Source organism: Alosa pseudoharengus, unplaced genomic scaffold, assembly GCF_046254945.1.
Source record: "Alosa pseudoharengus isolate Yale_2024_CS ecotype anadromous, Long Island Sound unplaced genomic scaffold, YU_APseudo_1.1 YU_APseudo_1.1_scf_23, whole genome shotgun sequence".
Lineage (NCBI taxonomy): Eukaryota > Metazoa > Chordata > Actinopteri > Clupeiformes > Clupeidae > Alosa > Alosa pseudoharengus.
In genome coordinates this window covers 25,675,870-25,703,111 of record NW_027468685.1, presented here as the reverse complement: position 1 = coordinate 25,703,111, position 27,242 = coordinate 25,675,870, and the positions used below count along the sequence as shown (strand labels likewise).

Below are 27,242 nucleotides of genomic sequence, written 5' to 3'. Positions count from 1 at the left end.
CAACCTTTTATAGTTTACACAGACGCAAGTAATTGTGGACTGGGGCCGTGTTAGCACAGCAGCAAGAGGGGGTGGAAAGGGTAATCGCCTATGCTAGTAGAAGCCTACACCCCGCTGAACGCAATGACTCAAATTACAGTTCGTTCAAGATAGAACTATTAGCAATGAAATGGGCGATTAGCGAGAAATTTAAAGACTATTTGTGGGGTGCCAAAGTGACTGTGGTCACCGACAATAACCCCTTAGTCCACCTACAGACTGCCAAACTTGGAGCCGTGGAACAGAGATGGGTGGCGCAGTTGGCTAATTTTGACTATCGAATTCAGTATCGGCCAGGCAGGGACCATACTAATGCCGATGTGCTTTCCAGACTCCCCATTCCAGGTGACCCTGTGCCGGCTGCTGCTCTTCCCCCACCGGACGAGGATGGGCTACTGGTGGGAATCGTCGAGGCCCCAGGTGCAGTGGACGACATCTTTCCAGCTGGTTGGGGTTGGGACCCAGGTCTCTGGCAAGACGTGCAGGGCCAGGATCCCAGCCTCTCCACCATCCGAGGCTACCTAGTCCAAGGTGCACTACCCCCTGCTGCAGAGAGAAAGGCCAAATCCTAGCTGGTGCAACAACTCTCAGGCCAATGGTCCCGGCTGAGCTTAAAGGAAGGAGTAATTTGGCGGACGGTGCAGGACCACCTGACTCATGAGCCCTGTCACCAGATTGTTGTTCCTCCAAATCAGATCAGGCCCCTGTTAGAGGCATACCACAACCAAGCAGGCCATCAGGGTCAAGAACGGACCTTGTCACTGATGCGAAGGAGATTCTACTGGCCACAGATGGAGGCAACCGTCGGCGCCTTTGTCTGTAGCTGCCCCCGTTGTACCTTACGGAAGGCCAAGCCCGACCATAGAGCTCCCCTGGTGCCCATCATCCCACAGGCCCCTCTTCATATAGTCGCCATGGACTTCCTAACCCTCAGCAGACCCACGGACCGCTACCAGAACATCTTAGTCATCACAGACCTGTTCACTAAGTTCGCATGGGCCGTTCCGACCGCTGACCAGACAGCCCTAACCACCGCTAGAGCTCTGTGGGCTGCAGTGTTACAACCCTTTGGCTGCCCCGAAACCTTTCATTCCGACCAAGGTCCGAACTTTGAATCTGCCCTCATCCGCGAGCTGTGCCAGATGTATGGTTGCCGCAAGACTCGCACCACCCCCTACCACCCCCAGGGGAACGGGGGGTGTGAGCGATTCAACCAGACCTTACTGGATTTGCTGGGGACACTGGAGGCCCAACAACAGACTAGGTGGGTAGACTATTTGCCTTCCCTGATCCACGCCTACAATAATAGTGTACACAGTAGTACGGGCTATGCTCCCTCATATGTGATGTTTGGGCGACATGTACGCCTACCTCTAGACCTAGTGTTAGGAACCACCCAACCCAGGGGCGCACAAACTGTTACCGAGTGGGTGAGCCTTCACCATGAGCGGCTCCAGTATGCCTACCAGAAGGTTTCGGAAAACCTAGGAGCAGCTGCGGCCAGGAATAAACACCTCTACGATAGAACTACACAAGATGCACCGCTGCTGCCCGGAGAGAGAGTGCTTGTCCGAGACCACCGAAGACAAGGTAAAGGCAAGTTGAGCGATCGGTGGGAACCCCAACCATATGTCGTCGTGCCGCGCCACCAACCCGACATGCCTGTCTACACCCTGAGGCCAGAAGGGAAACCTGGCCCAGAGCGGGTATTACACCGAAACGCCCTACGGCCATGCCCCCTGCACCACAGGCCAGGTGGGCTTGGGTGCCGGTAGTACCATCTGGTGGGGACGACCAGGGACCGGGGCCCCGGTGCTCTCAGAGGACCACCCAAGGACTGCCTCCAGAGAGGTATGGGGACTGGGCAAGCTAAATACTGGTTCTCGGGACTAGAACCCTTTTAGTGGGGGTGTGTGTCACAGGGTGACTAGGTGGGGAACAAGTCACTGGGGATTTAGTTCTCTATGGGAAAGCTAAGGGTGTGACACCAAGATGGCGGCCCCCGAGCCGTTCATTGTTTACTAATGAGCCACAGGTGTGGTAGCTCAGTGGTGGTGGTGGTGATTGGTGCACTGTTGGTGGGATTAGCCTCTTAAGCACTTCATACAGGACCATAAGGGGAGAGGCCCGAAACGAAGACGTGCTCCACGGAAACGGATCGAAGCCAGGGACCCCGGATGCCGGCGTACTGGATCTGGATCGACTGAGCGCTGCTGTTGTGTTGACATACCGACTGGGCTGCGCCGCCGTGCGAAGGGCTATCTGCGTGAACGGATACGAGAGGGGTGGAATCGTCCGCCCCTCCATGAGCTAAGTGAACTCTCTAAAGCCTGTTTGTTATCGTGTAGCTCGTGCTATAACTGCGAGTGGTGCCCGACGTCTTAGGCTCTGGCTATTTGTATTCCTCCCTCTTCCAGAGGCCCTAGCTTCTACGTGGATGCGGACGAGATACCCGGGAGGTTTCCAGTAGCCTATACACTGCTCTGTGGACCAGGAGAGGGGTGAGGACGCTCACCCCTCACTAAGTTAAGTGACTTTTCTATAGCCTATTCTGGCTAACTGGCTCCGAAGCATTCTCTCGCTCGCCCTGCTGATCCCTCCCCTCGATCGTAGACCTACTGCCTAGGCTAACGACTGGACTGTCCTTGTTTAAACCCTCCCGCTGTCATTCTAGCCCAAATAGCGTCATAGTAGTGTGTTGTGTGATCTTGCTGTGCCTTGTGCTGTGTAAACGTGGTGAGCCCTATAGCCTTAATAGTGTGCTGTGTAAACATCTGGTGGGCCCTATTACTTAAATAGTGTGCTGTGTAAACGTGTGACGAGCCTATAGCTTGAATAGTGTGCTGTGTAAATTTGCTGTGGGTTATGTTTGCTACTGCATAACTCGTACTGGGCTAGCTGCCCCTTAATAGGCTTACTGTGAACTTGCGTTGTGACAAGTGGGGGTGTACTGTAAAAGGGCTGAATCGCTGTGCCTCCATTCCTGTCGCACAGAAACCAACTCCAGTCGGAGCCCTGAGCCGTGGCCGGGCCAGTAACAACATCTGCCTGGGCCTCGAGGTTGGCGACATCACAACTGGAGGTGGCTCTACCTCAAGCGCGGGCGGGTGCAGCTTGGACTGAGCATTGGACTATGCATCGGACTACTGTTTGAATATATTGTCTCTATTGCATTGCCCTTTTTAACGTGTGTATTAATAAATCATATATTTTTTTATACTGTATTGACATATCCCCGGTTCATTGAGGAGCAAAGTGTACTCCCCTGGGTTCTAGTGTGGGGGGAAGGAACGTTTATTAGTGACCCCTGGTGGTGACAAATGCATACAGGGGTAACATGAGGTGGGTCAGACAGAAGAGGGGCCTGTCTTAGTGGCCTATTCCTGAATCCTGTCCCTTTCAAACTATGTTAAAATTGTGTGATTAGCCGCCAGCATAATAAAATCTAAATTAAAAGACAAAATCTTATTAGGCTCCAAATGAGTCTAAGCCTTAGTTTTAAAAAAATCTTCAGGTGTTAGTAATAGGCTAAGTCAAAGAACCACATTCTGTGTAATATAGAGGTTATCATAAGATACTCTAGTTTGTAATTTCTTTTAAAGTATACATTTTGAACACAAATGGAGTCACTGGTCCAGGGATGGACCAGTGAAGTTGCTTCTTCTCCACCCTTCTCTTTTCACAAAACTCACCAGGGGGGGCATCTGTGTCCAGGGGTTCATAATCCATCCATGCCATTCCTATGTCCGTCAAAAGTTAATTTTTGACTGACCTAACGACTTGTTTGTGATTTTTAATAATATTTTTGCATGGTAGGAAATGTATTGAAATTCTGTTTGAGGGTCCCTCAGACCCCACCACAGATTTGGTCCCCCCCAATGTTTACATCATGACTACGGCCTTTCCCCTAAGTCAAGGCTTTGTCAAGCCTTGATATGTCTACATAGCCTAGATATGTCTAACGTGCTTCGTAGTATACCCAGTGTTGGGGAGTAACGGAATACATGTACCGGCGTTACGTATTCAGAATACAAATTATGAGTAACTGTATTCCGATACAGTTACAAGTTAAATAGTTGGTATTTAGAATACAGTTACATTGTTAAAATCAATGGATTACATGACGATACTTCTCTGTTTCATTAGTTTATTCACTCTCTAAATAAATTAAGGCAACTCCATTTCCCAGAAGCTCCTGAAAGCAATCTATGATTTCCATGTTTAAATCCAAGCCCCGCCGTCTTGCACTAGCCTCAAAACGCAGCCAGCGCGCATTATGGACGCGTCATCGGAGGAGTAAAGTAAGTGGAGGTAGGCTAACTCCTGTTCCTCACTGATCGCGGTTCCTGATGTCTGTTCAAAGGATATTTTCCCAAGTATTAATAGCTCAGGCTACTTCGGCCAATCGGTTACACAGTTTGCTAATCAATAAACAGAGCCTATAGTTCACGTGTTGATTTAGACCTACAATTAAACCAATCTCTAAAATAGGCACTGCATTCTAAGTTTTTTATTCTAACTTAAAATAGCTTTATGGATTATTTTTTTTTTTCTAATTAGATCTACATTTACGTTTTAAAATGAATTATATGGTGCAGCCTCTGAAGAATTATTCTTGCGAGTAGGCTAGCATATTTTAACGTGCGATTTTTGATTGTCATTACGCAATCACGTTCATTTTGAGAGCACTGATATACAGTAGCCTAGATATATGACATATGACAGGTGGAACGCAAATGACCTGTAAATGTAAACACTACATTTACAGGTCACTTGCGTTCCACCTGTCATATGCGCCCCTCACTTGTACTGGGTTGATGCCACCGAAAAATCTCACAGGCACTAATATATTTTCTGGCTACGCCCTTAAAGTAGCCTATTTATTTAGTTTGTTTTAATTAGCCTAGTCGCCTGCTGTACAGTAGTTTTAGTGGTCACCTTGCTATTTTAAAGTTGTATCAGGTAGCTTAGTTGACTTTACATTCTCCTATGTGGGCCTAACACTTCAGCCATTTGGAACAGAAGAACACACCAGAATAGGCCTGTTTAGTAGGCCTAAGCAGGATTTGATGGCGCATTCCTACACTTATAAAATGCAATTCAATGCGGAAGTAATCTAAGTATTCAGAATACGTTACTCAGATTGAGTAACGTAACGGAATACGTTACAGATTACATTTTTGGGCATGTAATCTGTATTCAGTAACGGAATACGTTTTGAAAGTAACCCTCCCAACACTGAGTATACCCCACCGGGGGGTATTCCAGAAAGCAGGTTAACTGGGTATGTTAACCCAGAGTTAGCGGTAAACCTGGGATTTCAGTTGGAGAAAGCTCAAAAATGATCAGGCTATGTAAGTAACTATGGTAACATAGGCTCTGAACTGAACTGGGTATGTAAACCCAGAGTAAACGATAAACCTGGGATTTCAGTTCCAGAAAGCTCAAAAATGATCAGGCTATGTAAGTAACTATGGTAACATAGGCTCTGAACTTAACCTGGTAGGGGGTAGGTTTTGTTCACAGACATCCCAACCTGCAAAAAGTCATTTCAGGGAGGAGGTATCACGAAGCCCCCCCCCCCCCCCCCCCCAAAAAAAAAAAAAAAATACACCAAATAAGGAAGGCCTATATATAGAAATTGTGAAAATAAAAGATGTAGATTTTGGTAGTTTGGTCTTTTCATGTAGCCTTGGCAACTAGCCATCTAGTAGCCTATAGGCCTGAATAATATGCTCATAAATTTACACTTGTTAAACTCATCTCAACATGTCTTTTGCAATCATTTAACCCAGCATGGGTAATGCTAAAGTCACTGTTACAAACAGTGTAGCGTGCAAGACTGGCCATCATTACTTTTTACTCTTATGAGACAAGGGTACACTTTGAAATGGGTCTTACATTTTCCTTTGGGGCACTGACATGACGCTCCTTTTGCTAGATACACTGAACTGATTCGGTTCGGGAGAAAAGAGATAAAAAGCCCGCCTACACTGAAAACTGATTGGTTGATTTAGTGAAACAGGCCAATCAGGATGCTCTCTGTCTTGGATGCGCTCAGGCACACACGCACCACTCCTCGCTCTCTCCCTGTCGTGTACGCGCTACACTCAGATGCACACGCGATTTGAAGTCTCGGTCTCGCGTGCGCACTCTTGATCGCTCGCTCTAGATTCCGGGAGGTTTTATCTAATTTACGGGCGTCAGGGAGCCGCTATCAATATGCGGGAGACTCCCGGAACTTCCGGGAGACTTGGGATGTCTGTGTTCAGGTTATGTTCAATTATATTCGGTTATTTCAGTGCATGTTCAATCAGGCCGCTATTTTTACACTTGTCACACATAGTGGGGGGCCTTAAGCACATTTTCGCGCAAATTCATCTAAAAGCGGCAAATTTGGCACAGATGTAGCTCAGGTCATACTGAAATGATTTAGCTAGGGCGCCGGAGTCAGCGACCCTTGGGGCCAAGATGGTGGCCAAATCCAATATGGCCGCTGCGCGAAAAGGGTTCCGGCTATAACTTTTGAACTACATGGGTTACAAATACAAACTTGATATCTTTTTCAGCTTAATTGATCATGGGGAATACATAGGAATGTTAATATTTATGACCCGGGACATCTAGACCCCATATTCCTCCAATTCTAATATGGCCGCTGTCCAAAAAAGCAGTTTTGGCTGTAGTATGGGGCCTTACACCCCATTATTTGTGCAAATTAATCTACAAGCACAAAATTTGGCACGGATGCAGCTGTGGGCATAATGAAATGATTTAGCCAGGCCGCCCGAGCCAATGGTCCCTGAGACCAACATGGCAGCCAAATCCAAAATGGTTGTCGCCTGAAAGGGATTCGGCTATAGCTTTGGAGCTAGATGAGATACAAATACAAACTTGATGTGTATTTTACCTTTTTTTAATGATGGGAAACCCATAGGAATACTTACATTTATGATTGGGTATATCAGGACCCCCCAAATTCCCTAAATTCAATATGGCTGCTGTCCGAAAAAGGGTTTTGGCTTCAAATTTTGAACCAAATGCGCTACAAATGAGGATGTTGTGTCTATTTTTAGTTTATTGACCACAGGAAGTCCTTTGGCATATTTATATGTATGCTTGTGTAAGTCTGGAACCTTTATTCTTTTCAAGACTTTGGTTGAAAATCTTTTTTTACCACAACTTTGAAGGTTATTCTCAATGTGGATTAATTTCCTTATAAAAGTGAAATGCTTTCAGTGTACCACAGGTGAATACATTTCAAAATGTAATCATATAAGAAAGAATAAGACACAATTATTATTGCAAGGCAATATTTATAGTATGTCAAATTGTTAAAAGAATAATATAGTCAATTTGTCCAAAACTCTTCAAAGGTTTGCTTAGCATATCAAAAAAACAGCAATAACATAAAAACAACAACAGTGAATTCTCATGGTCTCTGTCATGAATTTTTGCCTGAAGACCCAGCAGGGTCGAAACGTTGCCTGTTGTGCAAACATATGGGAGTCAAAAGCAGTGTTGCGGACATTATATTTTTTCAATTGAGTAAGTTTTAATTTGTCCTGCACCTGCCAGAAGGTGGGATGTGCACACAATAACTGTTTGCTCTCTCATGAATTCTCATTCTCATGGTCTCTCTCACAATTGTAGTCATAAGAACAAAACACTTATAGAAAAAAGTACACCTGATTAGGAAGGAAGTTGGTAGGAAAGGAAGTAGTTGGCTAAACACTGTTGTTGGTCATCTTCTGAGACCACAGGTGACCACTACATGGACCCATTACAATTTGCATACCGTCCAGAGGTGGGTGTGGAGGATGCCTTAATCTACCTGCTACCTGATAGAACACACTCTCACATGGACAGGGGCTGGCAGTATTGTGAGGATCATGTTCTTTGATTTTTCAAAGTGCTTTTAACACCATACAGCCTATGCTGCTACGTGACAACCTTTGAAGGATGCAAGTAGACACCTCCACAACTTCATGGATTACTGATTACCTGACTGACAGACCACAGGTTGTGAGAATGAAAGGGTGTGTGTCTGAACAGATAGTCAGTCGCATAGGAGCACCACAAGGGACTGTGCTGTCTCCTTTTTTCTTCACACTGCACACCTCAGACTTCCAGTACAACTCTGAGTCATGTCACCTGCAGAAGTTCTCAAGACAGTTCACAGACTGCAGTTGTGGGGTGTGTCAGTGATGGTGAGGAGACGGAGTACAGGCAACTGGTGGACAACTTTGTGACATGGTGCAGAAACAACCACCTTGTCTTGAATGTGGCTAAGACAAGGGAAATGGTGGTGGACTTTCGTAAGGCCAGGCCTGAGCTAAATACCATTTCAATACTGGGTGAGGAAGTTGTTGAGAACTACAAATATGTGAGGGTTCTTATAGACAATAAACTGGATTGGAGGTACACTGAGGCTGTATACATACCCTGGAATGGAATTGTCTCTGCGAGACACTCTGGCAAAGAGCAATGATGCACGTTACTTTTACCCAAACATTCCGGGGAACCAGCTAAACGGATGAAGACAGCTCTGCAACGTTGGTGGACAGTACACATTGGTCGTATTGTTATCCGATTGCGTCGAAGTCCGAAATCATTCAGAGTAAACATGGTCTAGTTTTATCCAATTGCGTGCAGTGAGATTTTTAAATGCATGCTTGTTGCCGCCCCTCGAGTTGGGCCATTACATTGCTCTTTGTCAGACCCTTAATCTTTCTAGATTATCAGGGTCTGGATTTTCCAGGCTACTGAGGCTGTATACATAAGTATACTATTTTGATCCCGTGAGGGAAATTTTACTCTGCATTTAACCCAATCCGTGAATTAGTGAAACACACTCAGCACAAAGTGAACACACAGTGAGGTGAAGCACAGACTAATCCTGATGCAGTGAGCTGCCTGCTACAGCGGCGCTCGGGGAGCAGTGAGGAGTTAGGTGCCTCGCTCAAGGGCACTTCAGTTGTTCCTACTGGTCGGTGTTCGAACCTGCAACCCTCTGGTTACAAGTCTGAAGCGCTAACCAGTAGGCCACGGCTGCCCCAAAGAAGGGTCAGAGCAGACTCTATCTTTTGAGAAAGCTTAGGTCATTTAATGTGTGGTCATGGTAAAAAAAAATAGTTTTCATCTGTAGCTTATTCGTTTTAAAAGTTGTAGTCAAAACCCTTTTTTGGACAGTCACCAGATTGCATTTGGGGACTTTGAGGGTCCACATATACCCAATCATAAATATATATATTTTGTGTTTCCCATAGCCAGAAAAGGTGAAATATTTATTAATTTTACATTTGTATCTCATCTGGTTCAAAATATGCAGCCTACAGTAATCCCTTTTCAGGTGGCGGCCATATTGGATTTGGCAGCCATCTTGGTCCCAGGGGCCACTGGCTCCGGCATCCTCGCTAAATCATTTCAGTATGCCCTCAGCTGCATCCATGCCAAATTTTGTGCTTGTAGATAAATTGGCGAAAACAATGGGGTGTAAGGCCATATTGGAATTGGAGGATTAAGGGGTCCAGATATACTGGGTCATACATATAAACATTTATATGTGTTTCCCATGATCAATTAAGCTGAAAAAGACATCAAGTTTGTATTTGCAGCTCATGTGGTTCAAAAGTTATAGTCGGAACCCTTTTCGGGCAGCGGCCATATTGGATTTGGCTGCCATCTTGGCCCCAAGGGTCGCTGGCTGCAGCGCCCTAGCTAAATCATTTCAGTATGACCTGAGCTACATTTGTGCCAAATTCGGTGCTTGTAGATAAATTGGCGCAAACAATGGGGTATAACTACAGTCAAAACTGCTTTTTTGGACAGGGGCCATGTTGGAATTGGAGGATTAAGCTGTCCAGATATACTGGGTCATAAATATAAACATTCCTATGTGTTTCCCATGATCAATTAAGTTGTAAAAGACATCAAGTTTGTATTTGTAGCTCATGTGGTTAAAAGCTAGTCAGAACCCTTTTCGTGCAGCGGCCATATCGGATTGGCTGCCATCTTGGCCCCGAGGATCTCTGGCTCCGGCGCCCTAGCTAAATCATTTCAGTATAACTTGAGCTACATCTGTGCCAAATTTGGCGCTTTTAGAAGAAATTGCGCGAAACAACCTATTTATGTGCTTAAGGCCCCCCACTAACAATGGCGTTTCATTTTGACGGTCCGATTGACAAAGAAGCACAAAATCATGTAATTTTCATCCGTGCAATTCACCGTGAGAGGGCGATAAGACCACGACATCACATGATAGCCTATCCATTCTTTTCCAAACGAGTTTTTCAAGAGCGCTAGAGTTTTTCAGCTGAATCCTAATATAGGCTACTTGAAAAGCATTCTCCATCCCTATATTACGCATGGTGGATTAGAATATAATAAAATAAATCTTTAATGTTGCTAGCTAGCCTACACCATAGTGGACATTTGTGTTTGGCTCACCAGACAGATGGACAAACAACATCTCAGACACATTGAAGATATAATTAAAACAAGTACAGTACAAAAAAGGGGAAACATAGCCTATAGAAAATGAATAAATAAGTTTGAATATAGCTGTAGCCTACAGCTCAGCCGGGTATGCATGTTGTCACTAAGTTTGGTTAAGAATGCTGATGGCATTTGGGATAAAATATTTTTTTTAATAGGCTACACACGCTCTCCGACTGGGAGTTTTTTTAGTGTTGGAGACGCAGAGCATATCGGCAAGCTGTCGGTCGGTGCGTAAAGTTTGCCTTGCGCTAAAGCAGTTCCTGCGCAACTTGAATTGTTTTCCTGGACACAAACCCACGAGGATCATTAAAGTGTAGTTTCACCAACTGGCAGGTCAGAATCACTTATTACATTTTCCAAATGTGCACCGAAATGTGTCCAATACCATGCCTTCCGACATTCACCCTTCCGATGATGGAGCGCAAAAGTTTAACTTGGCCCACAGCTGCAGGACCCGCGTTAAAATAGAAAATTACATTTGGGATTCTCAGAGAATTCTATGGCCCACTCAATCTGTTACAACTAGGCTAGTTTAAGAAAGCATCATTTCAAAGCAGTCAATACAATACGTGATGTCCAGTGAATTATTTAATTGTTCTTTTGACATTAAATAGGCTATCTTAAACACACGCATTTACACGGTCAGTTAGGCTATTCTCTGCCAAGCAAGTCTCGGACGCAGGCGCTTAAGTATTGCTCTTTTTTGTTATTACAGTTCTCTCCTCCTCGTAAGCCTCGACTACTCCGCCTCTGAAAAATACGCGTGCTCTTCCTTTCGCCGGTTTCACTCATGGTTTCGACTCTCAATAGATGATGCCTTTATAATTTCGCCGTGAACGCGCACAACTCTAGGTTATCTAACACAGGGTTGATTGAACTAACTGGTAACCGGTGTTTTGGAACCGACAGCTTGGGTTTGGTCGCCACAGGTTCAGACAACCCAGAGGTTAAGTTTTATCTCAGTGTTTGTTAAAACTCCTTTCTGGAATACCCCTCTGATCCTTGAGGGAGTCATTAATAATAATAATTTTTTAAAAAATGGAGTGACTGCACTATGTCCTTAAGTGATAAGGTGTACTAAAAATAACCTTGCTAAGCAATTAATCGCAGACATGTGCATGCAAGATCTGATAGTATCTGATGTATTCATTAATGATCTTATTATTTGCGGTTCCCTTATTCTGGTGATATGATTTAAAGCTTTAAGTATCTCTTATCCTACTTTAGCTTAGATTGGCTCAAGGAAGTGTGTGTATATGTGTGTATGTTTGTGTGTGTGTGTGTATTGGAGGTATTAATGTTGCTTAGACAAGGGGAGTCATTGGTGTGTAAAGATAAACACCTATAAAACGATCAGCCTCGCAGTTTACCAACCTAACACACGACCACACACACACACACATATACTGACCAAGTGTGTTGGCGTCAGACATTAACCACATTCCCTGCAAAGGACAAGAGAGTAAACATGAAGCTGAAGCTACCTAACCCCGGTTTGGACGAGCGGATACCGACTCATGCCCAGTTGGAGAAACTGGAGGTGGAGGAGGCGGACAGTAGACCCAAATGGGACAACAAAACCCAGTACATGCTCACCTGCGTGGGGTTCTGCATCGGACTGGGCAACGTCTGGCGCTTCCCCTACCTGTGCCAGAGCCATGGAGGAGGTAAGGAGGATGCATGTTTACTGTTTGATAGCGGTTTAGTTTCCTGAAAGACAACAATGTTACTGTTCATAAAAAAGCTAACTTTAATGCAGCAATGCTACAGTAGATCTAACCCAGAATGTATTCCTATGCTAAGAGTTGAGAGCACAAACAACACAAACAATAACAACAGACAAATAGTTTACTACACTTCCAGCAATGGATTACTTATAATATGTAAGCGTTTGTATTTATGGAGGCATATGTTAAATAGTTATTTTGAGCAGGGCTGACTCAAAGGGCTTTGTTTGTAAAGAAATCTCAGAGTTGTATTCTTTTAGTATTGTTATGCCTTCAATAACTCCAATAATGGCAACTTAAAGGTATTCTAAGCGATGCTGGGTGATATCACTTCTGGGTAATATCACTTCTGTTGACATTAAAAAAAACAGAGAGCTAGCTCGCTACTCCCTCCCTCCCGCGCAATTGAAACTCACCTAAGCGCGCATCTCGTCGGTGATTGGCTGGAATAGTTTGTTATGTTTTTATGGTACAGGCTGGACCAAGTTGTTTTTATTGTAGTTATTGGAGCCTGGGTTGTCCACAGAGACCACATTTTTTTACAGGGCACAGGCAGCTAGCGGATGGTGATGTTTGCAGTATGTGACAAAAAATGTTTTAGCTTAGAAATCGCTTAACATCGCTTAGAGCACCTTTAAATAAGCGTCTGTGTTTGTTTGACTGTGATTCAACTAATCTCATCTAGGACTTATCGATATTGTGTAAATTAAATACTGCGATATAAGCATAGGACACCAATTTACATTGTATGTCATGGTAAAAGTCATGGTTTTCAAAGTTCCCTGTACTCACACAAGCTCGGCAACATTGGCTGACACTGCAGACATTCTCAGTAAAATATAACAAACTTTGGGACTGAGTAACTTGTAAAGACTTGTAAAGTCAGCAAACAGCCTTTCTAAACCAACAGTCTACTTGTATTGATATGCCCACCTTTTCTTCACACAGTGTTTGCCAGCGTGTGTGTGTGTGTGTAATAAATCACAACAAAGTGTGTGAGATGCTACATAGCAACTGTATAAAAACACTTCCAATTTCCAATGTTTTCCTATGGTGCTTGATTTTTAATTGTTCTTGTACACACCAAGGTGCATTCATCATACCATTCCTGATCCTGCTGGTTCTGGAGGGAACCCCCCTGTTGTTCCTGGAGTTTGCCATCGGTCAGAGGCTCAGGAGCGGGAGCGTGGGAGTATGGAGGTCCATCAGCCCCTACCTCACGGGAGTTGGTAAGGACGGCTACATTGTTCTTCTCACAGTGGAGTGGGTGTTTTTTAGAGAAAAAAGTACCCAATTAGGATACAAGATTAAAGAAATCAAATTCAATTGGGAGAGTTCATTTCTTTACCGGCGTTCTTTCCCCCCCATAAGGGAGTGCCTGAGTGATTTTTCATGCTGGCATTTCTCTATAAATATTTCCTGGAATTAAAAAATATATCCAGACTTCTTAAAAACAACATAGGCAGGTGTGTGTGTGTGTGTGTGTGTGTGTGTGTGTGTGTGTGTTTCTCAATGGTATTTGATTTGTGCCCAACAGGCATCGCATCTATGATGGTGTCCTTCCTGGTGTCCCTCTACTACAACACCATTCTGTCCTGGGTGATATGGTACTTCTTCAACTCCTTCCAAGACCCTCTTCCTTGGAGCCAATGCCCTTTAAATGACAATAGAACCGGTATGACTGTGAGGATATACCCTATACATAGAACAATATATATACAAATATCTATGTGTTCCATACTATATACTCTGTATTACTTTTGAAATTGTCCTTTTTAGTGGTTAGTCAACTACAATTAGCTGTTAGCATCATGCTAATCCCTGAAAATACCAGAGAACATTTCAATTGTGCCAATTTCAGACAAGATAGCCATCTATCAATCTACCTACACCAGGGGTGGGCAAAGTGCGGCCCGCCAAGCACTTTCATCCGACTCGCCGAGCATTTAATTTGGTATCAGGTTGCTCGCTATTTTTTTCCTGCGATAGAGACGACGTTGGTTAGCTTTAACCAACGAGAGGGAGAGAGAGCGGCAGGTTCCAGCTGGCTTGTCATTGTTGATAACTGATATCTTAGTCCGGCAGCCATGGGGTCAGACCTGGTTTTGTCGGTTAAAGTTTTTTTTTTTTTGCAGAATCTTGTAGACCAGGGGTATCTCTTTAAGATTTAGGAGGGTGCCCAGTGATATCCCTTGGGCAATTTTGTATATTAACCCTTTCTTGTTCAATGTATTGAATACAAGGTGAGACACTACAGGTGAATAGGGTAAAAAAATGAACTAGCAGATATCACTAAAACTAAAACTTCCCCAGTTGATTACTTACATTAATATGGAAAAAAAATGTATTACAAGTTATCTGTAATATAAAGTTTAAATATGCAAATTAAGCATAATATAATTAAATATGTGCTGATTTGCATAAACTAAAAAAAAAACCTAAATCGGAACATTCGATGAAGCCGGGTTAAAAATGTGTATTACAAGTTTTCTGTAATTTAATGTTTAAATATGAAAAAGCCCAATGTGCCAAAATCATGAAATGGATATACCTCTAATGTCAAGATGAGTAGGCATTGCATACTCATATTAAATGCAAATCAACTCAATTAAAATGTACTAAAATACAGTGTTCTGAGTTTTTCAGACAGTACATTCAAATTTGGACAATTTAACCCTTCACTAAGTGAATTAATGAATTTCTATATTTCAGATAATGCCAGTCCGGGAGCCATGGGGTCAGACCTGGTTTTGTGGGTTATTTATTTATTCATTTTTGCTTAGACTTGTTGACTTGGGGTGGCTCCTTAATATTTAGGAGGGTGCCCAGTGATATCCCTTGGGCAATGTCCTACATTAACCATTAAAACCCTATGTGCCGAAATCATGAAGGAAAAAATAGGAAAAGCAAATAATCAACTCAAATAGAATGTGCTAAAATACAGTTTGCAGTGTGATAGTTATTCAGACAATACTTCATGCATTCAAATTGGGAAAATGTAACCCTTTTCTATGTCAAGTAATACATTTATAATTTCTGATATTGCCTGTAATAATTCTGAATATGTACACTTTTCCTAGTATTAGTTCTGATAATTGTCCAGTTCTGGCTCATCCTACCCTAAAACATGCAGAGAATATTGTGCAAGGCACTATTAACCTGGCAACTGCATCTGTTAGAGCTACAAGGATTTTCACTCTTGCAGCCACATCTGATCATCTCCAAAATGTAGTTTGGTGCAAGTTTGACATTTTCTGGTAGACTGGTTGGGCTTAGTAACAAATCAATGAATCTTTCTTCAAATGGCAGTTGAATTTCCAACTGAAGTATTCCTTTGTTTCAGGCTCCAAATACTTCAATACTTAAAAAATAATATTCTCTTTTTGAATGACGAGTTTAGGCTCTGAGCATAGACTACTACTGCAATAAAGAATAAAAATAAATAGAACAGTAGAACAGACACCCTGTAGAAATCAGCTAAAAGAGGGCAGTTTAGGCTAACAGTAGTCAGTAGTCATTTACATAGCTTTGCAGTAAGTAAACCCAAAGTCCTTTTAGGCAAGTCCTTCCACTCAGCAGCCATATTGTAGCACTTTTTGGGCACTTATCGGGCATCTATTTCGGCGTGCGCAAGACTTCACAACACCAACCTTGCTCCAGCAGTGAGATCACAACACATGAAAGGGGTATGTGTAGACAACCGCCATACTATGGAGGATTTTTTGAGTGTTGTGACTCATTAGAAAGTCTCTGGTAAACCTCCATCCACACCTAAGAGACGTGCTAGTGAGAGATGCTAGCACGTAGCACCCATGGATTAGTTTCCTCTCCCACTCTGAGAATGAAATCTGCACTTCAGAAGCACCTACATACACCAAAATGTCCAGTCTTATACCTAACTATATTTAGAAGGCTTCTACAGAGGGGTTTGTTGATATGTTATTCCTAGCCTTTTTATATGACATTTTATTCCTAAAAACATGGCGAAAATGTATTTTTTTAAGGCTATTGCCAGTATTTTCTGATTTACGGAATAAATAAGAGATATCTAAAATTCCCTGTGTAAAAGACTTTTTATCTAATATGTCAACACAATGAAAAAGTAATTGTGAACCTGGCTTCATCCAATGTTCCGAATTATTTTTTTTAGTTTATGCAAATCAGCACATTAGATTATGCTTAATTTGCATATTTAAACTTTATATTACAGATAATATAAAGTATAATAATTTCCATATTAATGTAAGTAATCAACTGGGGAAGTTTCATAGTGATATCTGCTAGTTATTTTCTTTTACCCTATTCACCTGTGGTGCCTCGCTTTATATTCAACACATTGGACAAGAAAGGCTTAATATCAAGAATTGCCCAAGGGATATCATCGGGCACCCTCTCTAATCCTATTGAGTTACCCCTTGTCAGCAAGAAACAGCAAAAAAAAAAAAAAAACTTTAACCGACAAAACCAGGTTCACCTAAATTATGGCATTTGGCTGCCGGACTATCTCCTTCTTATAAGAAACTTTTAAAAGGAAATCATGAAGGCAACAGTAGTTCCCACTACTGACCATTTATAAACTGTAAGAGGGCACAGCCATACCTGTACTAGCTATAGCGGAGCAGGCAGAAGATCATTGAGACATAAACGTGAAATATTCTTAAAGCGACAGTGCACAATTTATACATGTGTTAATGGGTTGGGTTGTGCGGCCTGCCGGCCAATTTTCAAAACCCAATGTGGTCCTTGAGCCAAAAAGTTTGCCCACCCCTGACCTACACTGATAGCCCATTGCTAGGGCCCTGAGAACATAAGGATGACCCCAGCAAATGCATGTCCACAATGAAGTCCTACTAACAAGAGTTGAGACAAGAGGGTGGCGGGGTCAATTTAGTCAGCCCCACAAAAAAAACATTCACACACCAGTGACACCACCAAAGCAGTAGTATAATATGTCCCTCTCTACAGGTCTGGTGTCAGAGTGTGCTCGAAGTTCCTCAGTGGACTACTTCTGGTACCGGGAGACCCTCAACACCACCACTGCTATTGATGAGTCTGGTGGACTGCAGTGGTGGCTGGTCCTGGTCTCTCTTTGTGCGTGGACAGTGCTTTATGTCTGCTGTATCAGAGGGATTGAGTCTACTGGCAAGGTAAGTCCATGTTGTCACAACTAAAAACAATATTGGAAACACTGCACTGAGAGACAATGGGAAGTTAGCGTGAAGCTAATGACTCTTTCAACGGTTTAGGCTGTCTATGTGACTTCGACTCTGCCATATGTGGTTCTTGCCATCTTCCTGATCCGTGGGTTGACCCTAAAAGGATCTACGAGTGGCATAAAATTCCTCTTCACCCCAGATGTAAGACTCTTCTCCTATTAGCCACAACTCTCTCATTTATAATGCAAAAATTGCCACAAGGCAACATGCTGTGTTTATTTGTTTTCAATTCAGGTTAATGAATTGATTAATCCACAAACATGGCTGGATGCTGGGGCACAAGTTTTCTATTCCTTCGGCCTTGCCTGGGGCGGGCTAATCTCTTTCTCCAGCTACAACTCTGTGCAGTAGGTTGCTTAGCTTCTACTTTCATTTTAAAACTTATTATCATAGTATCATATCTACATTTACGGAAAAAAAAGGAAAGTTGACAAAAAATTGTGCTTCTCTGCTCCTTTTCAGCAACAACTGTGAGCTAGATGCCATCATCATCTCCATAATAACGTGTTGCACCTCCCTGTATGCCGCTATAGTCATCTATTCCATAATCGGGTTCAGAGCCACTGAGAAGTTTGACGACTGCCTCAGCGGGTATGTTATAATGGAAGAGAGTGCCTAGATTCAGATTGTTCATTTTAGAGTAGCATACTGGTACCACCACTGTTTACTTTATTATTTCATTTTAAAGGAATATCTTGGCACTGCTGAACACTTTTGACCTTGTTGAGGGAAGCATCAACGAGACCAACTATGACGCAGAGCTCCAAAGGCTTAACGGGACTTCACCGGATACCATTCAGGGCTTACAGCTGAAAGCCTGTGACCTACAGACATTCCTCAGTGAGGTATGGAATGGAAACGTCTAGTCTAGGCCTACATGTATGTGTCCAATCAGGTCTATCCATTCTAACCCAGAGACACAAAATACTATTTTCTGATTGGCTGGCAGGAAGCTACTAATTCTGTATAATGAGACACACATGAAGTAGGTCCGATGAAAAAGTTTTTTTTTTTATCACAGTTCCATATCAATGCTCTGGAGACTTTGAATGTGTAAGTGTTCTTACACTGTCCAACATTCATAATAGAGGCTGCAACAGTGAGGTCAATGGCACTTTTTAAAACTAATACCAATGCATGTTAACCTGACCTTAGCCAGATGAATTTCGCTCCGCCTAGCTCCACTCATCCATCTGGAACCGATCCATCGGAATGGTGTTTCAGAAGGCTGGGCCTAATCAAAAAATGCTTGCATATGATTGAATAAGCCACTTGTCCGTCATCTATTGACGTGCTACTTCAACCACTCACATCGAAGCCAACCCGTGACGCTGATAACAGTCTCACGGTCGCTTCTCCACTACGTCACATCTATGAAACTCCCGCCCTGCGTCCTGATTGGCTGAACCATAAAGTTGGTTGCAGAAATCACTCTCAATGGAAGAGGTCCCAGATGGATGTGAGTGAAGCTAGGCGGAGCTAAGCGGAACGAAATTCATCTGGCGAAGGTCAGGTTAAATGCATGTACCAATGGCTTTCCAATAGACACCCAAACACATTCCATAACCATTCCCTTTTCATTCCCTTCGTAACCTCTACATTAGCAGGTCTTCTTGAGCTGGAGTCAAAGTCCATGTTTCTACTTGTAGCCTACTAATGATTTACTTAGTGGCCTTGTATAGCCCCATAAATACTATAGTGCTAAAGGGCAAGCCACTGGAATTGGCAGTACTGTATAGCAATACAATTGCATTGTTCTTTAGATGCCAACATGAGATCTCGCACAATTTATCAGAAACACTTTGGGCCAATCCCAAAGTGAGCATTGAGGACTAAGGACTAAATACTCACAGACGTGTGAGATCACATGGGCTCAGATAGGTATGAATGGGATTTGGACAGCACCAAAGTCTGTGAGTCTGTGAGTCCGGACATTGGGATTGGCACATGGCTGCTGTGTCCTGCTGTCAAAACGCCCTCAAATCTAAGATTTTAAAAATTTAATGTGACAAAATGAGGCTGAACACCCTCCCAGTTTTTATATGATTTTAACAAGACTTTGATCATTCAAAAAAAGTCAGCTTGGACCTGATACCTGTTGTCAGTTTTTTGGAATATGGCTCTAAAGTTGGCCGAAGATGTGTTTTTTTTTTCATTTTTGAGCCTTAATATCTATGAAACTAATTATCTAAAAGAGACCACATTTTGTAAAGTGTTTAACCTGGTACCAGAGATGCTTACTGTAAAATCTAAGTATTCAATCTGAAAAACTGGGGGCTCAACAACTCTTCAAATCTTTAAATCTTCAAATGTGCTATTTTATTATTTAAGTACCTACCACAGGGGTCGGCAAATAGTGGCCCGCGGGCCAATTTTGGCCCGCCATTGATTCTATCTGGCCCGCGAGATGACGTTAATTTGCTGTTGAATGAATTTTTTTTTTTAACCCCATGTTTTTAAAAAGAAAAAAAGGCCTACAGCAATCCCATCAATTTCAAAACATTTATTGAGGTATAGATGATAGTCCTACTAAAGTGACAAAACAGGTGGAACATCCTTGCAGTTATCCATGACGCACAGGTCGGAACGGTATTGGCACGCGAGTGCGCGTAATCTTGTGCAAAAAAAAAACAACAGTGTCCTGTCTCCCTCTTCCAGTGGGCAAGGTCAAAAATAGCCTATGTTTCGTTAAATTAATAGGCTTGGCATTAAGAAATGCAGGCAGGCTCAACACATACCTCTGCTTCCATTCTTCTTTGTAGGTCCTGCATTCTGAATCAATTTTTCTTTTCAAGGCTTTTGACAACGACATTTTGCATCGATAACTAGCATATAGCAATGTTCAGCTAATCATTTACACGTCATCCAAAAGAATAATATTTGTAGCCTACACATTAGTTACGGCAAGTTGCTAGGCAAGTCGCCTGTTTCATGAGAGACGACAGGAGATGCAGCAGGCGGCATAAAAACAGCGCACATAAGCAAATAAACGTTTTTAATGGAATTAAATTAAATGCATTTTAAAAGTTAGATGATGTTTATTTTAATATAATATAATAATTAATAATTTAAATAGTAGGCCTATAACCCCCCCCCCCCCCCCCCCCATTACAAAAGCTATGGCCCGCGATGCCATTGTCTGAAAAAAAATTGGCCCGGGTCCAAACGTAATTGCCGACCCCTGACCTACCATTCTAGGTTATACTTGAGCTACCCCTGACATTCTATGTCTGTATTCTATTAGTAACAGATATTGACTGTAGAAAATTTGAAGGCTACAGGTGAGATAGTTTTCTAGATATTGCTGTTTAAAAATGACTTTTCAGAGTATGATGCCCAAAAAATGCCCATAAAGAGCCTCCTGTCACGGCTCGCATTATGTGTGGCCCAAATAGACGACAATTGTTTTTGAATCAGTAGATGTTCCTCTCTTCAGCAACAGTAAAACCATCCACTAAAGCCACTGTGCATGTGAGATAATGCCTCATAAAAATGAAAATTCTGCTTTCAGTGGTTCTGATAACCCCCTAGTACACCCTCTTAATTCAATGCTTCATTTTCAACTTTTGGTCTGTAAAACTAGGGAACCCAGGCTCTGTGGAAATATAAAAGTTATGTTTGTATCTTTATCAGAATTATCAGGGTAGCCATTGCAATTTCAGTAATTTTCGAGGGTCTCCAACAGGGCTCTGAACCGGTTCAAGGAACGAAAAAACGAAAACCGAAAACGAACGGAATTTTACGAGAAGCGGAAACGAAAACAAAATGGTCTTCAACTGTTCCGGAACAGAAACGTTATTCTGAAATCCACAAAACCGGTTAATAACGTTTTTTTTTTCGTTCTCTATATATTTTATAAAATTTCACAAAAGCATATCCTAAGTGTTCTACTCGTTTGATTGTAGGCAAACAGCCTAATAATTTGATTTCTGCAGTTTGAAAAAAAAAAAAACGAATAAATGGACCTTTGGTCCAAATGTGTATATTTTGTCTTGCTGTTGTAATGTAACCTATCCATCTGCCACTTCGGATCTTAGGCCAGCTCGTAGCGTAGGCTACTAAAACTGATTTGGAAATTGTTTGTAGCCTATGCATAATAGCCTATTTTGCCTGTCCACGCCTTGTCGTTTTAAAGTCGGGGTTTGAAATGTTTGCGCAATTATAGCCTATTCTATGTAGAAGAGTTAAACGGGAAATTTGAGATAGGCCTTGTCAGCAACAGACAGGTTTGTTTATAAACAGGGTTGGAATTATAGCGCAAGCCTTTGAAGATCTCCATATGGATAAAACTTAGGCTACAACCAGGTAAGGAGTTTAGCACGTATCCAGAAATATGTTTGATAAGAAATTATGTATAGGCATAGGTTAGGCCAGTGATTCTTAAACTAGGGGTCGCGACCCCAAATGGGGTCGCCAAAAACTTCCGTGGGGTTAACAATTATTTTCTGTATTCAGTCTGAAATTATTATTAGGTGAAACAAAGGAAAATAATATTGGCCTTTTCTGCCTTTTTCTTATTTACACGCAGTTAAGAGAAGAGAGAGAAATGTTTTATTCTTTCAACGAGATCATAGGTAGCCTACTAGCCAAAATGGACAGGTGGCTGCTTAACAAATTGAACAAAAGCTCGGAAGTGCCATCTACCAGTGCGTCTACTCCTCCGTGATCCTCAGATGGGACAAGTCTACAGGCCGGTGAGAATAAAAAAGAACAAACGGCGCATCGGCTTGATCAGAAAGAATTTTTGAAATATGGGGTGATATCAGCTAAATTGGGCCACTTTTTGGTAAATCAGTTGGGAAAATAATATAATACTATATATGCCTTTTCCAAGTGTTTTTATGATTACTAATGACTGTTTTCGATCATTTTGTGTTGAAATTATGTCATAAAATATAATTATTTAGGCCCTACAGTCCTTGAAACATCAACTGTGCCAACTTTTTTTGCATAAGCAGTTTCAGGTAAAATGGGCCAGCATCTAAGGTAAAATGGGCCAGCTGTTTCAGGTAAGCATTCCCGCCAGTCAAAATGCAAAGGGAATGGTAATTTATCATCAATTTTAATTTCAAAACAAATATTCATATGTGCCATTAAAAACACATTGTGGGTACAAACTCACATATTCAAATGTGCAATTAAAAATTTTTGGAACAGCACAGATCAGTGAATAGATCAGTGACAGATCAGTGTGTGTGTGTGAAGAACACATTTTGAATGAAATGCGCAAACTACAAAAATTCATACAAAACTGGTAACTGATATATTAAACATTAAACATTTTTTTATGTGCATGTTTGTTTTTTATAGATTTATCATCCTTATAATAGTTTAGTTAGATTTGATATGCCAGGCTACTTACCATGCAGCTTTCTGGTGCAGTCTTGATTTGAACTATTGCCCCGCCCACCATAGCAACCATAAACCAATCAAATCACCTGTTACTTGTCAAGCACAGTTATGACAACAGTCTGAAATCCTTTGCAGTCATTGGCTCTAAATTCCAGAGGGGCTGGGACCCCCAAACCTTAAATGGCCCATTTTAGCTGATGGCCCATTTTACCTGATATCACCCTGCATTAACTTGCCAAGTTAAAGATAACCTCGACCGGCGATGTTCTGGCGAATGAGAGCTTAAAACCTGTCAAAATGAAACGACATCTCAAAATACAGATGTCGGCTCAGCACCGTGGAGGAAAATCTCCGTGTTGCCGTATGCAGCATTCCTCCTAGAATTAACTTGCTATGTTCACGGAAGCATGCCCACCCTTCCCATTGAAATTGTTGATAGTAAACCAGAAAAGGGAAATAAAAAAATACTGTTATTGTTATCGCCATAAATATAATTAATGTAACGTTGTAGGCCTAATGCTGCATGTGTATGTGTGTGTGCGTGCTTGTGTGTGCGCGCGCGCTATGCACATAGCGCTTTGATCTGATATGGCGGCAGCCTACACTTGTTTAATCGTGATTGTTTGTTTGTGATGTTGTTCATATGGAGTAAATAAAAAGAATGACTTTGCTTTCTAGTTTTTGCTTGATTTAGTTGTTAACGTTTGAGGGAGGTATTTGAGTAAGGACTTAGAATGGGTTTGGGGAAAGTGGGGTCGCCAGACCTCGCCATACTTTTTTGTGGGGTCGCCAGACAAAAAGTTTAAGAACCACTGGGTTAGGCCTACAGTAAGTCTGTAGGCTATGGGATGGATAGCCCATCTGAATGTTTTTGGATGCCGCCTGTGATTTATTATTTTTGGGCATAGCTACGGTATAGGCTAAATCAAGGGGAAATAATGAGTACGTCTATTCTAAGGTAAAGTCCACAAAAATAGACTTGATAGGCCCGCCAAACACTGCCGGAACTTTAAGAACGAACGATATTTTGCGTTCCGAACCGGTTCAGGACCGATATGTTGGTGGCGGAACGCATGCAAGAACGAAAACGTTAAACATAGGCCTACCTGAACCGTTCGGAACGGAACGTTTGAAAAATTATTTCGTTTTCAAGCCCTGGTCTCCAAGGGGGGCTCCAGAACTCAGTAACGAAAAATAGCTGGAGGGTTTTAATCATATGGCTGTTCATAGTTCCACATACCTATCACACATACAACGTATGAGCCGATTTGGCCGACCCCCATGTTCCGACCTCTGCCTGGTTTTCTCATGCAATGACTCTTAAAGCTGCAGTTGGCAAGATTTTTTTTTTATCATTCACTGAAACCGACACTATGCTCCAACAGAACAACATAAATCAGCCGGTTTTAGAAAAAAAAACACTTCTACCTCCACCTAGAGCCTGTTATTTGTTTTGCAAAAATCCACAGCTCCCGGTTCTTCTGGTCCAATCAGAGCAGGGCTGTGTGAGATCTGACTGTCAATCACAGCCAGGTGCAGTCTGGTGAGCACTGACGAGCACAAACTCGATGAGAGGGTGCTCTGTGGTAGTGGGAGAGGGGCATGAGAGTTATTTTGCCTAAGTCCCCTCAATCTGTCAGACTTGCCAACTGCAGCTTTAAGCGTGTATCCTGTCCTGTTTCGCTCTCCAGTAGGCCTAATGTCAAATGTCTTGACACTCTGGCTTCAAGACCTTGAAAACTTGTGTAGGTTACCATCTGTCATGTGGAGTACAGTATGAAATTGCACCACATGACATCATACCATGTGTGACCCTACAGGGTGTGGAGGGCACGGGCCTTGCCTTCATAGTGTTCACAGAGGCCATCACCAAGATGCCCGTCTCCCCACTGTGGGCTGTGCTCTTCTTCATCATGCTCTTCTGTCTGGGGCTGTCCAGCTTATTTGGCAACATCGAGGGGGTCGTCGTTCCACTACAGGACCTCAACGTCCTGCCCAAGAAATGGCCCAAAGAGGTTTACACAGGTAACCAACCGCCTTGTGTAACTGTGTTGTGTTTGACCAACCTCGCGGCTCAGCCCTGCACCTGAAACAATGTAGAGTGCAGGGTATGCACATCCAAAAACGTTTTACGAGTGCTAGATCAAAACTCAAACTGAAGGTAAAAATCAAAAGAAGGATCTGCACCCTATATTAGAAGTTCCCAGAAACTTTAATTCATACGTTTCAATCTCACAGATCTTCGTCAATACCTGCGTCAATCCTTCTTTTGACTTTTACATTCAGCCCTGAACCTGCCCTGACTCGAATTTGCAACTTGGATTGGGAGCTAAAAGCCATGGGTGCTAGTATCTCTCACTATAACATGTTTCTTGAGGTGTTGGTATGGAGGTTTACTTAACATACATATTATGCAGCTAAACTTTTGCTCAGGTCCTTCCTCCTGCCACAGCCAGTCAGTAGACTTGTACAGTTGAATTCTTTCAAATAACCTATATTATATTGTTGACTGCTTAATCTGAATTTCCTACTGCATATGTTGTAGATTCAGCTCAATGATTTTCTGTCATGTACTACTGAATAATGGACATTTTCCTGTGAATAAAAATTTTTTGATTCTATTTGTTCCAGGTCTAACATGCCTTGTTTCCTTCATCATTGCTTTGCTCTTTTCTCAACGTTCGGGTAACTACTGGGTCTCACTGTTTGATACCTTCGCTGGCTCAATCCCTCTGCTCACCATAGCCTTCTTTGAAATGATTGCCGTGGCATACATTTATGGAATAGATAGGTGAGATAAAGTTACGATAATCAAGTGCATTCGTTTAGTGGTTTTTTTTACGTATTTGGATGATGTTTCACCTAATGAGGCTAAAGTAAAGTATTGCTGTTATCAAGTTTGGCTCTTGTATGTGACATGTCGTCTTGCTATCATTATATCTATTGCTGCACTCCAGTATATAGTGAATTAACATATACTCTCACTCTTTCACTGTCTTTCAACAGGTTTAATGATGACATTGAGTTCATGATTGGTCATAGGCCCAACATCTTCTGGAGGGCATCGTGGATGGTCATAAGTCCTTTGATTGTGTTTGCCATATTTGTTGCTTACTTTGTCTCCAAAGTCACAGAGGAGCTTACCTACACAACATGGGACCCAGACTCGGTAAGTATACCCTTCGAATTGAATTGAATTCAAATTCAAATTAAACTGCAAAAAATTAGAAAAATGGAATGACTGCATCTTGCTCTGTTAGAGAGGGAAGACCATTGAAATGTAACATTAGTTTCCAGGAAGGTTATTATCAGAAAGTCCTGCATTGCAATATATTTTGAACTTTGAACATTCCATATATTTTTCAGAAGATTTTTAAGGAAATAGTATTGCGTTTTGTGTTGCATGCTGCCAAGAGACATGGCACTGATGGTGTTGTTCCCAATAGACATGGCACTGATGGTGTTGTTCCCTACTCTTGCAGGAAAGCTTTCCGAAGTTGTTGGCACGCACATATCCAGGGTGGATCTACGTCATCATCTTTATCCTGGCTGGTGTGCCGAGCTTGGCTGTCCCATTTGTGGCGCTTTATAAATATATTCAGAATCGCTGTTGTAGAGACCACTGATGTTACTTTCCTAAATTAGGAGGAGATTACAGATTCAAATTGTAGATTAATTCCAATGCATATAAAACAGGTGAATTTTCCATTGGTGCTTTATATTTATGCTGTCATGTAAATATGATGTCAGAATGCACTTTGATGATGTTGTTTCTGCTAAACATTATATGTAAAAATACAGTCTTGACATAAAATATAATATAAATTCAATTTACGGTATATATTTACCTACATAAGAGGACTGTATTATTTGCTATATGATAAGCTAATATTTGTACACACAGGATCATACTGTAGGTCTGAACATGAAGAATATATCCATGCTTAACACTAAATATATGCAGTATTAACTCACTTGCGTTTGAAAATGACTACAATAGTAGTTTGTTTGCTGATACAATTTCAATGTTTGAAAAGATTGTTTTTCTATAGCCTATTTGAATGCAAATCATGTTAAAAATAAATAAGTAACTCCCATATCATCACCATTTGTGTAATGACCAGTGTGTTTGTGGTCAGTGGAGAACCACCATGGGGTGATGTATTACTGACCTGACTATAACACACATAATCAAAATCTTCTGACCATATTTGGTTGCTTTCCTATAAAGTGATTTTATTCATGTTATTCTAACATTTGCTGTTATTTTTCATTGTCGTTCTAGCCTGGTTGAACCCAGATAAACCTGTTAGGAAATTTTAATTGGTCTGAAAATACGCCCATTGACGTCTGTGTCCAAAACACTAAAAACCCATGAACGTGTATTTTCTTTGGAATTGAGTAAACT

General features: G+C 42.1%; 1 protein-coding gene across 1 annotated transcript; it reads left to right on the top strand.

The window, feature by feature from the left end:
• Nucleotides 1-12,007: 12,007 nt before the first annotated feature.
• On the top strand, nucleotides 12,008-26,857 carry LOC143140219 (sodium-dependent neutral amino acid transporter B(0)AT1-like). The gene is made up of 12 exons (XM_076301024.1): nucleotides 12,008-12,206; nucleotides 13,355-13,495; nucleotides 13,804-13,941; nucleotides 17,232-17,413; nucleotides 17,513-17,623; nucleotides 17,717-17,829; nucleotides 17,945-18,073; nucleotides 18,171-18,327; nucleotides 24,655-24,859; nucleotides 25,466-25,625; nucleotides 25,841-26,003; nucleotides 26,317-26,857. The coding sequence occupies exons 1-12, from the start codon at nucleotides 12,008-12,010 to the stop codon at nucleotides 26,458-26,460; spliced, it is 1,842 nt and encodes a 613-aa protein (XP_076157139.1). The 3' UTR covers nucleotides 26,461-26,857.
• The last annotated feature ends 385 nt before the right edge of the window (nucleotides 26,858-27,242 follow it).

What these genes read in the sequence shown, in the direction of transcription:
- LOC143140219 (XM_076301024.1), top strand. Translation starts at nt 12,008, where the DNA reads ATGAAGCTGAAGCTACCTAACCCCGGTTTGGACGAGCGGATACCGACT. An exon ending in GTGCCAGAGCCATGGAGGAG is followed by an intron (nt 12,207 to 13,354) that starts GTAAGGAGGATG and finishes GTACACACCAAG; the next exon opens with GTGCATTCATCATACCATTC. An exon ending in AATTCCTCTTCACCCCAGAT is followed by an intron (nt 17,624 to 17,716) that starts GTAAGACTCTTC and finishes TTTTCAATTCAG; the next exon opens with GTTAATGAATTGATTAATCC.